The sequence below is a fragment of the Thermobia domestica genome, chromosome 10, assembly GCF_964235325.1.
Source record: "Thermobia domestica chromosome 10, izTheDome1.hap1.1, whole genome shotgun sequence".
Classification (NCBI taxonomy): domain Eukaryota; kingdom Metazoa; phylum Arthropoda; class Insecta; order Zygentoma; family Lepismatidae; genus Thermobia; species Thermobia domestica.
In genome coordinates, this window is record NC_137463.1 from 6,148,079 (window position 1) to 6,161,892 (window position 13,814).

General features: G+C 36.5%; 1 protein-coding gene across 2 annotated transcripts; it reads right to left on the bottom strand.

Annotated features, from left to right (window-relative positions):
* Window positions 1–225: 225 nt before the first annotated feature.
* On the bottom strand, window positions 226–13,583 carry LOC145662261 (uncharacterized). 2 transcript variants are annotated; one of them, XM_081727642.1, is made up of 4 exons: window positions 13,443–13,583; window positions 11,513–11,557; window positions 9,154–9,303; window positions 226–2,130 (listed from the first exon to the last, which is right to left on the bottom strand). In XM_081727642.1, the coding sequence occupies exons 2-4, from the start codon at window positions 11,542–11,544 to the stop codon at window positions 1,794–1,796; spliced, it is 519 nt and encodes a 172-aa protein (XP_081583768.1). In that variant the 5' UTR covers window positions 11,545–11,557; window positions 13,443–13,583; the 3' UTR covers window positions 226–1,793. The 2 variants fall into 2 exon arrangements, with proteins under 2 accessions (XP_081583768.1, XP_081583769.1); XM_081727643.1 differs by having other exon boundaries at window positions 13,318–13,551.
* Window positions 13,584–13,814: the final 231 nt, after the last annotated feature.

The window sequence follows — 13,814 nt, forward strand, 5'->3', positions numbered from 1 at the left end:
ATTCAGTGATTTTTCCACGTTACTATTTGCATTATTGTGTAGCGTTTCTATATCTAGGTACCCCATTGCAGAAGCGGTATGTCAGACTGACTGCAGTCTCTGGTTACCATCTGGGATTTCACTTCGCAGTACTTTACCACCACAAAAGAATACCTCACCATAAAAAGGTAACGATTACAATACAACTTTCTGCAAATTCTTGCCATGTAATAGGTCTATCCAATAAATAACTTTCTAAAAATAATATCTACTTTTAAATATTTAACCAAAAAATTCTTAAAACTCTTTTACGTGGGTTCCTATTCACAGACCACGATAAACGATATCTACTTTCTAAAGCAAATATATATACAAATCATTTTTAAAAACGAGATTCAATGCCACGAACGTGTAAGTACTTGATTACATCGTAGCACTTGGACTCCTAACAGAACATTAACTTTTTTACAGGTGCAGATAAATATATATCTCTACAGTTAATGTTTTGTACTATTCAAGTCTATTTTTTGTACTATTATAACAATAACAATCAAATCAAGAAATAAAAACGTGAAATAAAATGCATAATTTACTATTAAGCTTCTTCCTCGTATGAATTTCATATATATATATATATATATATATATATATATAAGCACATAAAATAAAGTTTCAAAAAGTAATATTTTCGCTATTAATATATAATATAAATATGATTGTTTCCTTAAATTTCTCCTTCATTAATAGAGCCTTAGAAATAAAAAGAACCTCAAGAGAATTCTTGTAATCTCGTGTCCATACGTGGATCACAAAAACATTGAATCACTTGTCTCATAGTACTTTGTACGTAGTAGATCGGCCTAAACGAGAACTTAAGATAATGCTTTCTAATTTTCTGCTATTTGGGGGGGGGGGGGGGATTAACATATTTCACTGCCAATTCTACTCCCAATTTCCGAAGTTTTCAGAAATATAGAAAAATGTTACAGGCACAATCTTAATCCAAAGTTTCCTAGCAATTGCAAAATATTATGAATTACGATCATCAAGTGTTTCCTAAGTATTGTGTATTGTTGAGAAATTTGTTGTCTAATCCAATGGTTCTCAACCTTTTTATAACTGATGACACTATTAACCGTATGCCTACGATATCGCGACACACTTGTGTGATTTTTAAAATAAAATTATAATAGTCAGTGGCGTACGCAAAGTTTTATCAAGGGGGGGTTCAAGCACTTAATCTCATATCCTTTCAGGACATACATGATTTTTGTATCATATATCTTTAACATAATCTTATAATACTTCCTTTACAGGTATTAAAACCCCCAGCCCCTCTTCATGTACGCCACTTGTAATAGTATAAGATTAAAAGTTTCGGTAAAATAAATGATTCTAGGTAATACTGGGCATCTTTGTTGCCGCTGGAAGTATTAACTGGTATAACCTATCTCAAAATTGATTCTAACTGATTGGTCTATTAAGTTCTAAAATTTGGTGACACAACTTATGAGATTGCGCGATATACCAGTGCTTCACAACACAGCGGTTGAGAACCACTGGTCTACTCTCTGTGTCATAATAACAGTTTTTTAGTGGCTGATGAATTTGTACGTAATATTTTGGATGTATCAATCACAATAGTCGATAATATTTTGCAACTATTAAACAGCTACACAATCATAAACTCGTATAATATTTTCGAATTTGTTACAAAGTATAGGTAGGATTCATAAAGGAATTTTAACATGTTTTTCTACAAACAAGACGGGGAATCAGGAGAACATGTGAAACAGTTATGTTAGTAAAGAGGATCACTTCTTTGTCTTTTTGTGCCGTGTCGCTAAAACTTCACTGCATCCAGAACAGTTCCGACAGTACCCGGAAGGCTTATGGTTGCCTGCTGTACCACCTCCGATTAATCTCTTTTGAGCTCTTGTTTGGATAATGCTTCTTCTTCCATTAAGAATACTTAAACTAGGCAATCTTTGAGTCGCCTCAAGTGGCTTTAAAATATTATTTTCCTCACCATTCAGAACGGAATCGCACTCCTTACCAAGGATTGTTTCTTCTTCTTCTTTTGAAATGTCGTTATCTTCTTTATTTCCACAAGAGGAATTGTCTTTGGATTGGTCATCATTTCTCTTCTTTCTGTAAAAGTAAAACATAAATTATTATAGAGCAACCACCCTGTGTTTTATTTATATATAATTATGCCTTATCTTTTTATGAAGTTATCTTTTCTATACTTTATTTTAAACTTGTTTTCAATGGAATGCAAATATCATTCTAAATATTATTCTTTGTCTATTTATTAAAACAGGAGGTGGACAAAAATATGTAAACACCTGGTATATAAGAGGTAGCCATTTCAAACACGATTTGCATCTGAATGGTAGGTGTCGCTGTGGTACTGACACATCCTGTGAGGTATACAACCTGGCCAACCGAACAGATAGGCCAGTTACAGTTTAGCGACCAGTCTGTGAAGGTTATTTTGCATCATCTCTGAGCTGACAGAGTTTCAAAAGGGCAAATTGTGGGTGCGCGTATGGTAGGAGCTTCCGTGACGAAAGTGGCGGAAATATTTGGTGTCAAGAGGCACAGTCTTGAAGATCATGACTGCTTGGACGCAAGTGTGTGTATTGTGTGACAAAGACAGATGCATATTGGGAAGGATTGCGACCAAGCAGATGATCACGCGCTGGAAGTCACAGCTGAGCTGAATACAGTGCTTACAAACCCTGTTAGCGTCAAAACAGTCAGAAGAGAACTCCACAAGCAGGGTATTTCTGGCAGATTTGCAATTCCCACACCACTCGTGACTGCTGACCATGCTGCTATAGGGAGACAGTAGTGGAACGCCCATAAAAACTGGACACTGGAGCATGGAAGACTATCATCTGGTCGGATAAGTCTTTCTTTACATTATTTCTAACTATTGGCCAAGTTTACACGTGGAGAACGCCAGCAGAAGCTTACGATACAGACTGTCTGTTATCAAGAGTGAAGCATAGCGGTAGTTCAGTGATGATTTAGGGAGCAGTCATATCCTGGTATGCTGCCGGACCCATCATCTCCCTGCATGGACATGTCACTGTCAAGAATTACGTAATTATTTTGAGTGACCAATTGCATCCCATGGTGCGAACTTTGTTCCTACATGGTAATACCGTGCTTCAAGGTGACAGCGCCCCTGTTCATACAGTTAACATCGTCCAGGACTGGTTTGATGAGCACGAAGATGAAGTATCACATCTGTTATGGCCTCCACAATCGCCAGACCTCAATACCATTGAGCCCTTGTGGTCAGTTTTGGAGACCAAGGTGCGAGCCCATCACCCACCACCGTCGTCTCTGCAACAATCTGCAGTTGCTTTAGCGGAAGAATGGTGCAACATCCCTTTGACAATCATGTGCGATCTCTATTTCTCCATTTCCCGTCGACTGTAGGCCGTTCTGCGTGCCAAAGGTAGTCCTACTCGCTATTAATAAAGGTAATGTGCAAGTTTTCCGATGTTTACATATTTTTATTCATTCCTGTATTTTAAACATCACAATTTCTTTTATATCAATAACATGAAATCAAATGTCTTTTAGCAAGTCTAAAAAGTATTGAGACCTTTTAAGGTCAAACCTGAGAATACATTTATTGTGGTTTGAAAATAACATTACGTAACCTTATAGCCACCACTTTGTTCAACGACATTCTGTAATTTTTCCGGCAACAACATAACCCCGTCGCTATAGAACTTCAGCGATTTTTGGTCCCAAAAAAAGAAAGAAAAAAAAATGTTTTTCACAAGCCCAGGGCTCCTAGTGGTCTGGTCTCTTGTAAATAGTTGAAAAGTGACCAAAAACACACGAAAGAGCGACCAAAAAGTGACCAAAAGCATACGAAAAAGTGACCAAAATCTCAACACGTCCCTTTTTTCATTTGTCAATTTCTGCATCACCTCCCTCTTTGTTTGTTGTTTTGTTTCATTTATCTTCTTTACTTCTTTTTGAGCTTCCTCCTTTCTTAGGTTTTTAAAGTATGCTTTGGAATTACGGTAAGCAGACTTAGCAGATGTAAGAAGCTTCTGAGTAAGTGGAACCAGTTCTGGGCTATTTCCGAATCTCTTCATAACAGACATTATATTTAACTTAGCATTGAATACTAGAAGCATAGCACAAGACGAGCATGATGAACCACACAAACACACACATACACAACGTTGAGTGGAGCGTTAACTATTACGAGAGAAAATTAAAAGACTATTATGATACAAGAAAGAATAGACACAGAAGGGTTCTCAACCCCACCTTGAGAGCTTAAGCATTCACCAACCATCCACTGTGCTTTAGAAAGAATAAAAGCTGAGTGAGAATAAAGCTGACTGTTTCACATGTGGGAGCAAGTACTGAAGCTTTCAGAAGAGTAATGAATAACAAGTTTCTGCCTTTTTCTATTTATTTTTGTATTTTTCTTAGAAAACTGGCAATGCAAAACGCAAATCACACGAAAAAGTCACTTTACCTCCCCAAAAAGTAACTTTTAGTGACAAATTTGAAAAAGAGTAATTTTTAGTGACCAACTTGAAAAAAAAAAAAAAAGTAACTTTTAGTTAAAAAAAAAAAAAAAAGTGACTCGCTATGAGCCTTGCAAGCCTCTTTTGAAACTAACTTAAAACCACTCAAGGAGTTCTGCAAACATCGAAACACGTAAAACCTGGCAGCCACGTTATTTCAATTTCAGACTGATCGTTAAATATGTATGAGAGCCTTTGTTATCACCCTTTCTATCGACCAGTTTAAGCTAATTCTTTTCACTTGCTACATACACCCGCGCAAATGGTCGATAGTACAGGTATGAGTCGGTACCCGGTGGCAGCAGGTTGCAATGTATGATGACCCTCCAATCTCATCAAACAAACAGCATAACCTTCCTACGCGTCAGTGTGGACTTTGCCACAGACTGTGGAGCTTCTTATCTCTTCGTCTACATCTTTTTCGCATATTGTTGTTGTAGGTTATTGCGATCAACTGCTTCAGAAATAGCTCGAGTTCGTTGCGTTTCAGTAGAGAGTCACAGCTAGAAATTTGATCGAATAAATGTTCTTGAGTCAGATTTCCCGTCCAGCTTCTTCTTCTAGCCAGCCTTCCCCAAATGGTTTACCAGCGTCTGATTATGGATATTTAGGTCATGACTGCTTACATGACCGTCTTGATTCACTTTGTCCAGAATATCACCTACTTTTGCTGTGATTTATCGCCCACAGCGAGAAGGATCTTGAAGATCGAAATTTCCAGAATGAAAGCAACTGGACCATCTTTGGCTCGCCAAAATGAAAGGACACTTTGCGGGAAGTACTGCGACAGAAGAGAAGCCAACATTTATGCCATATAGTGGTCCCTGCGTAACATCGACAAAGACTGATGCGCTGACGGTGTAAAACGCCTTTCACACATCTGCCAGAAAATGACATAGACGGGAAGTAATTACATTGACGGAATGTAACAGGTGTGTTGTGCATAAAGCCAGGTATGAATTATAAGAATGTTGCCACTACTTTTTATCCAGCAGTTCTAAATAAATGAATACGTCGGGTGTAGTACCTTTCAATAGACTAAAAATAATAATACATGATGTGGACAGTTTGTTGTATTTGTTCATCCAAATTTATGGTCCTTTTTGAGCACTAAGACTATATCAGACGTGGAACTACAGTTTAAGGTGTAACGCAAAGTACCGTAATAAATTGAATGCTCTTTCATCGGCAATCGAAGCTCGGACCCCGAGCACCAAAAATAGCGCTATCCCCTAGACCTGCAGGGAGGGCTATGATGAAAGCACAGTAAACGTTATTGAAGAAAGAAAGAAAAAAAAAACTCCAAGTCTGAAAGAAGTTTACGAATTATGTAAGAAAAATGAAGGCGGGAAATGAGATTTCTTAACAAGAAGTGGTCCGATATTATTAATATCTTTAATTGTCCCTTCTAAATGAAATAACACATGAATTTAATACTACTGCTCGCCCTCTAAATTCATATAAGAGAAACGAATGAAAACTGAGTATGTACTTCAGCTGAACTATGGTTTGATTTGATTTGGAGTTTAATGTCCCTTTCAGCAGCAAGGCTATGAGATATGTACCTACAGCTCAACGTGGGATCCGAACTACATGAGCTCCCGCCGTCGGCACGTACGCTAACGTTTAGCCACGAGGGAGCTAATATTCTCCTTTCTCATTTTATTCTATCTTTGAGTTTCATTGTCTTGATAATCCCATTCGCTATTCGAAGCAAATTCAATACCAAAGATATATTCATGTAGAGTATCTTAAGCAAATGATAATACACTACATACTCTTTATTGTGATGTGTGTGGTATTGTTAAGAAAAGCATCAAAATGAATATACTTTACTACTCTATTCCCACCTTGAGATGATTTTGTTAAAACTAAAATAAATAAATACATTTTTAAGAGTTGGTTCCAAAAAAAATCTCGAAGCAGAAACAGAAAATAAATGAATTACATGACAATGAGAACATAACTACACACATTGCAAACGTACAATATAACTAAGTAAAATCTTATAAATTTATTATAGTACATAAACCATAATGTAACAGCCTACAAGTAAATTACAAGACTTGTTTATTTTAGTAAAAAGTGTACAATGTGTTACACAAAAGTTTCCGCAATGTATCACCAGATATAACTTCTCTGTATCTGGACGTTATTAACCATATTACCTTTGAAGTAGAATGCCTGGGAGTATACACCGCTGAAAGCGCATTTGTTATGTGTGTATATTCCTTGGAAATCATTCTCGCTGGTGTAATTACAACTGCCTCTGATTCCTACACGGCATAACCATGAGACGTAGAACTGAAAAAAATTCACTTCATTCCATTTCGAACTTTGCTACAAGTTGTTTCATGTTGAGATCATCCGAAAAAAAAATCCCGATAGTAAGTCCTAACGACAGTCCTTTAATGTTACGTGTGGCATATATGGTCCCGCTACGATCTTCCGGAATCTAGCCCGTACAGCAGCGACACTTTATGGTGGCATGATGGTTGATAACTGTGATAAACAATCATCATCAACTGAGGTTTGATTATATTTGAAATGTTTAAAACATTCATACGGTAAATGTGTGTCTGGCTTACCTTAACATTTGATGTGGTTTCGTTCATTTGATGTAGGTCTTCCCAAGTTTTATATATTCATACAGACATGCTGCTATCACATCGACCATCCGAACTCACAATGTAAAGAAGTATAACAACGGAAAAATACTCACTAACAATAAATATGTCCATTTTGTACGAATACGCTTGGCATATCAAATCACTAGAAATGAAGAAAGAGTCCTACAACCTAGTCGCATTTCGTCATACTAGTACTCACTGCTGCATCTGCTACACCATTTGCCTTTCATTCAGTATTGCCGAGCATATATTTCAATAATAAGAGAGTAAAACAAAATAAAAATATTTTCTACAATACATTTTTTCGAAAATATAAAGAGTAGTATTAGGAAAGTTTTGCAATACAACACTACCATGTGTCGCAGGAGTCTGCTTCTTGGTGCATGCTGAAACATGTTCATACTAGCAAAGTAACCGCTGCGCCAAGTCGATAGGCAGACTTATTCATTAGCAGTGATAATCTAAAGTGCTTACTATGGCATCTTTGTCACGAAATGAGATACAGCAGTTTTGTGGTATAACTTCGTGCGTAGTTTAAACGTAGACCAATGCTTAGAAGAAATGACTCTTGCACTGGATGATGTCTGTCCATATCTTACGACTATATTCAGGTGGTACAAAGAATTCCAAAGGGAAAATTTCATTCTGGAGGGCGCTGATAGGACACGAAGGCCACGAATATCAGTTACGGAGGAAAACATTACTGCTGTTAGGAAAATGCTTACAAAGACAGGCCAGTGACCTACCAGCAGATTGAGGATACAAGGCAGCAAATCATTCGATTTTGCATTATCATTTGCACGTGAAGAAACTTTGTTGTCTCTGGGTGCCGCGAAGTCTGACTGAAGAGCAGATGATACGACGAGTGACATGGTGGCGGGAGATGCTGCAAATGTTTAATAAGGGACCATCTCGATATGTGAACAACATCGTGAGAGGTGACGAGACTTGGTTGTACTATGATCTGTCGACCAAGACTCAGAACAAAGTTGAGGTTTCTGATGATAAGTATACACCTGTAGCTTTTAGAAAATTCCGATCAATAAAGAAGAAAATGATAGCTGTATTTTTCAAATCGAGTGGAATAGTGGAGCGTGTCGTTTTTGGACACACAAAAGACAATCATAGCAAAATTGTACACTGAACAGTGTCTGCCAAAGTCATCGAATCTATGAAGAAACTACGACCAAATTCAACAATGGACAACTGGTTCCTCTATCATGACAATGCTCCAACTAACTGCACGAAAGCCTGAACCGAATTATTTGACCATTACAGGGCTGAAACTTCTTGAGCATCCTCCTTACAGTCCAGACCTTGCTCCCTGTGACTGCACTGTTCCCCGTATGCGAAAACGAAGCTGAAAGGGGTGTTGTTTTTCAGTGATGAGAATCTTCTGAAGGCTTGAGACAACGAGTATGCCTCACTCCTTAGTAAAACTTGGCAGATCTGGTTTAACGATTGATTTCAGAGAATAGAGAGGAATTATTTTCAAAAAATTAAATAAATAAAATTCTATTGCAAAACTTTCTTAGTACCCTTTGTATTACTTAAAGGAGTACGAGGGTGCTGATCAAATAATCATAACAAAAACAGAATATTCCCCCTACTAACGGTAAGCATCCAAATTGTAATCAGAACGAAAATGTTTCTGCGTCTAGTTTTCAACATCTTCAGTGCGTATCCTTTATTAAAAAAAAAAAAAAAAAAAAAAAAACTACGTTCTTTGAAGAAAAATGTAGTTCTTTAAGTAACGTAAAGTTTTTTATGAAATACGGACTGAAGATGGCAAAAACTAGTCGCTGAAACGTTTCCGTTCGGATTACAATTTGGATGCTTAGGTAGGATTGATTTTTTGTACGATTTCATGTTTCGGTAAGTAATATGTTCGAATCCCAGCATGGTTCTCTACAATAGCTTAGAGGTTATAACAATAAAATGTGAAAGAATAATAAAAATTTCAGATCTCGTACCTTTTCCCTGAGGAATTCTTCCTTCTCTTCTGCTTTTCGTCTTCGACGCTGATGCATCGAGAATGATGTAGTTCTTCCCGTGATGACTTGAGAAATGGCACGATGATCTTGGGCCACTTGGCATAAATATGGTCTATCAAGTGAATCCAACTACATAATTCAGAAAGAAAAAATAATAATATATCACATAAAGCATTATATATAAAATACATTCACTGACCAATTATGTTTAACTACGACCATTTTTTATTTTTTATTTATTTATTTATTTTATTTATTTATTTATTTATTTATTTATTTTTTTTTTTTTACAAAATAGATAATTTTTTCTTCTTGCGCTCGGTGGTTCAGTAGTCGAAAGCAGAAATTAAATTTAGACAAAGGATAGTCAAGCGACGAATGGGAGGCGGTAATCACAAAATTTTCACAGCACTGGCATCACAATAAAAATAATAACATGAGTTGGCAACCTCCCAACAAGAAACAAGGCGCACAAATTGGCTGCATCACATTTTAGTTTGCATCATCTTCATCCGTTGTTTGCATACTTGACAACAAATACATACTTGACAACATGTTTCCGTACAACGCAGTTCATCGCTTGATAAGTCCGTTCTATTTTTATTCTTATGTTTCTATTCTTTTTCTTCCTGTTTTTAACCTCCGTGACCAAGACTACAAGAGAGAGTCCTAAGCTTGGAAGCTTAAAGGAAATTTAGGAATTACAGAAATCTATAATAGAATGATAATTAGAATTCCTGAGCGTGGTTTTGTATCGTGTGCAGTTGCTACATATCTGCCATTTCAACCGAATATTGTAAAATGTTAGAAAGTTTTCCAACAGCAAGGGGTCTACTTTACTAAATAGTTTTACGAACAACTGGTGTAAATGATAAGACCATTGCTGATATTCTAGCGTGTTCGACATTGTCATAATTCCATACACAAACTGGACACACTACCATTTAGGTTAAGCTAGCTATCCATCTTATAGTCTAATTAGAGCTGGCAAAAACTATTGAGTGTAAACATACATTGATATGGGTTACATTTCTAGTACAACTCTGTAAATATTAAAAAACATAAAGAAGAAAAGGTGAATTCATTTTAGTGTTCCCTTTATTATTTCCAATTTTTAGACTACAGGGAATCTATTTTAATGTCAGTTGCTTCACTGAGTAACAAGGATACTGTCTCAATTAGTATATTAATATATTAAATTAATAAGTAAAATAAATATCGTAGATAGCTAAAGTGAACCACTTTTCCTTTCATGAAACAGAAGAAATCAACAACTGAAATTTACAGATGCAATCGTCTCTGTTCCTAGACACTATATGCGTCTAGGAACTTTCTTTCCCTTAAAAATAAGAAAAAGGAATGTAGCTTGAAAATGTTGTTGTTGAGAATATATTGTTTGGCTTAGATATCTTCAAAAAGGTATACAACTCCATTATTTTATTTTATTTTATTTTTGTCCATTTCACTACATAGTTCCGGAGTGCGAAAAAAAAAAAAGTGTGGTATGATACATTATTAGAGAATTTCAGTATTTCTTTAAATAAGTACGGATAATATACTCTTCTTAACTCCAGTTATTTCCACCCCTTTCTTACGAGGAGCGTTCAATAATTTATCTACCTAGACAGGAAGGACTGCAGATAGGCTCACCTGGTCATCATTGTTTTTCGATGTAGTCCCTATGGAGGTCTATGCACTGTCGCTACTTTGTGGGCAAAGAAAGAAATCCCAGAAGAAAAATAGTCTTTGTCATGGCGTGCAAGGCCGTGTGCAAAACGTGGTGTTTCCACTGCGTGGACTCCTGCTTGCTCTCAAGATCGCAACGGTAAATCCAGGTTTCGTCCCTGTCGCCAGTTGAACCAGGAATTTGTTATGATCCTCCTCAAAGCGGTGCTCCTACTTCTACAAATCCATTGTTCGCGGTCGCTACGCGGCTTAACACAAACACTGCTCACGGCTAGTGTGTTGTTCCGGCAGACCTCAAATTGGGAAGCGGGGTTCCCCATAGTAGCTCGGGCGTGCGTGTCAAGCGTCACTATAATCCGCTCCTCCCTTCCTGTTTAGGAACATAACTTATTCGACGACCCTCGTATCTTTGAAGCAGAAGTAGTTCATAGAGGGGCACGAATGCTCTTTCAACACTAAAAAAAAAAACGTTAATTTTTCCCATTTTCAGAATTAAATCATAAACTCCACACACCAAAATACTTGTGTGTTTTAAATAACTTTGTAATGTTTCACAATACAAAAACAGTTAATTTCTTGTTATGAAAATCCAACTGTTTTATTTACACAGAAAAGACTTAAGACAAAAAAAAAAAAAAAAAAACGAACTTACTGCTGAGGTTTGGTGTCTTCCACTAACTCCATTCTATCCCCTGATCTGCAAACCAGACAAAAATAATAATTATTTTTTACATCTAAAATTATTCATTTAAATAATAAAAAAAAATGTCGCATGAGAAGTAGCAAATTAACAACTATGCTACACACAATGCGGCAATTAGGAAATACATTGCTTTTTCTTATGCAAAGTTAGTTCTGGTACGGAAGTTTTACATACTCATATCTTGGTTTTCTGTAGCTCCGTTTAACGGATATCGGTAGCAACGGGTAAAATCTGGAGCAGTCGATTGAGTTTGGAAGTTCTGGTTTTAACCATCTTGAATGTACTGTCTTATATTATTAACAAAGCGTGTTTGTTTAAAAGTACAGTGCTGTATTAGTCATGTTCCTTGTGTAGTGTATATATGGATATTAGCCACTACAGAATTACAGTCAATCGTGTAGGAACTTACGGCAACATCAGACGGCCACTTCCCCATTTTGGTCCATTTAAAACGAGGGATGAGTGTACTGTAAATTTTGTGTGGGACCTTGGAAAGAGTTAAAGAAATTCCAACTCAGTTGATCGGCAGTGATAGTCGGAAAATAGCAATGCGGTGAAGCATTGACTGGTGTTGTGATACGTCACCACCAAATAAAATAAAGAGTAATATCAGGTTCCGTGTGAGCTTAGGGTATCGTTTCTGCGTATACCCACTACCACTGACGCGCCTGCTCATCACGGACAACTCTGGGCCCCCGCTGCGCTCCTGCCGTCTCGGTTAGATAGCATCGGTGCTTTTGAGTTGCCGCCTAGCACAAGTTGGTTCTTGTTTTATGCACTGTAATTTTTATGCAGTACGTTCACACTGTGTTGATATTCATCACAATTACAAAGGGTTAACTTCCAAAGTTGGGCGTCCGTTTCCAGCAAAATTTTTAAAATTTACAGGAAAGATATGGATAATTTGATCGTTTTTGTGCTTGATAGTATATGAGTCTCAAAATATCTGTTTATTTGTTATATATAAGCGGTTATAAACATGGGACTATACGGCGAGCGGAGGGAACTACTTGGCGGAAGGTAGCCGAACAGTTGCATTGTGGGAAAGAAACGAGCATTTATGTTATCAACATGGCGAATGTACAAGGGCAATGAAGTAACAGTTTTAACATTTGTGAAGCAATACGTTGATAACGAGCAAAATCTTTTAAAAGTTTGTAAAGAGGACGGATTAATGAACCTAATAACAAATTGCTGGAAGTGTGGAAAGGAGATAACAGCGAAAAACCGTGGCGAAAGCGGACGCCCAACTTCGGAATATATGCCATTACGAATAACGGAACGTAATCACTACCAAGTGATTTGAGGGAGAACGAAAAAATAATACGCATTCAAATAATAGATTATTTTTAAAAAATCTGTTCACCTGTAAGCAGGTTTTCTTAAAACAACTGGCTATACCATACCCACTAATGTAGTATAAGGCATTGACAACAAGCAGTTGCTGATGAAAACACATTTTTATCTTAGGCTTTTATATGTTCGTTCTCCATAAATTACTGACCACGTTGATAAATGTAAGTCGAAACTAAATGCCTGATGTTTGCACATCCTAATAATTTAATGCCATACAACAAAAGTTAATGAAATTAAGTTAATTTCACGGTCTGTCTGTAAAACATTTTGTTCCGATTATAATAACCCTCTTGAAAAAATGCATTACTAGTGCCACACTTACAACAATAAATTGTGATGTTCTTAACATCTCAATAACTTAATTTCGGAATTTAAAAGGTTGCTTTCACTAGACATACCACGATTATTGCATATTGCACGAATAAATAAATGGCGAATTTCAAGAACACACAGGATGTCATGCTTTCTGAAGTCCTTTACAGTGAAGTAAATGACTACATTACCAATATAAAACTTGTAATACCTAAATAAAATATGACGTTTGTCTGTTATGATTCAATAAAAATAGCTCTTCACATCTATTTCCACTTCTTACGTCTGCGCCATTTTATCCACTTATTTATAAATAACCAAGGTTGCAACAACCTCAAAACTTTCCAAATACTTTGTGCTTGCTTATATCTTTTTTCTTTTTTATAGCAATTGTATCATTGACCAAGCTCATATATATATATATTAAGCCATGGCAATTTATATTAGTTATACAATTACATGTAATAGTACATTCCAAAAATGCTATGGTAGTTATTATTATTTTTATCCAAAATAAAATTTTACATAATTTCTACCATTACTTCCACTGGGAATGAACTGGCAGCATTGGTATATGTGCTAT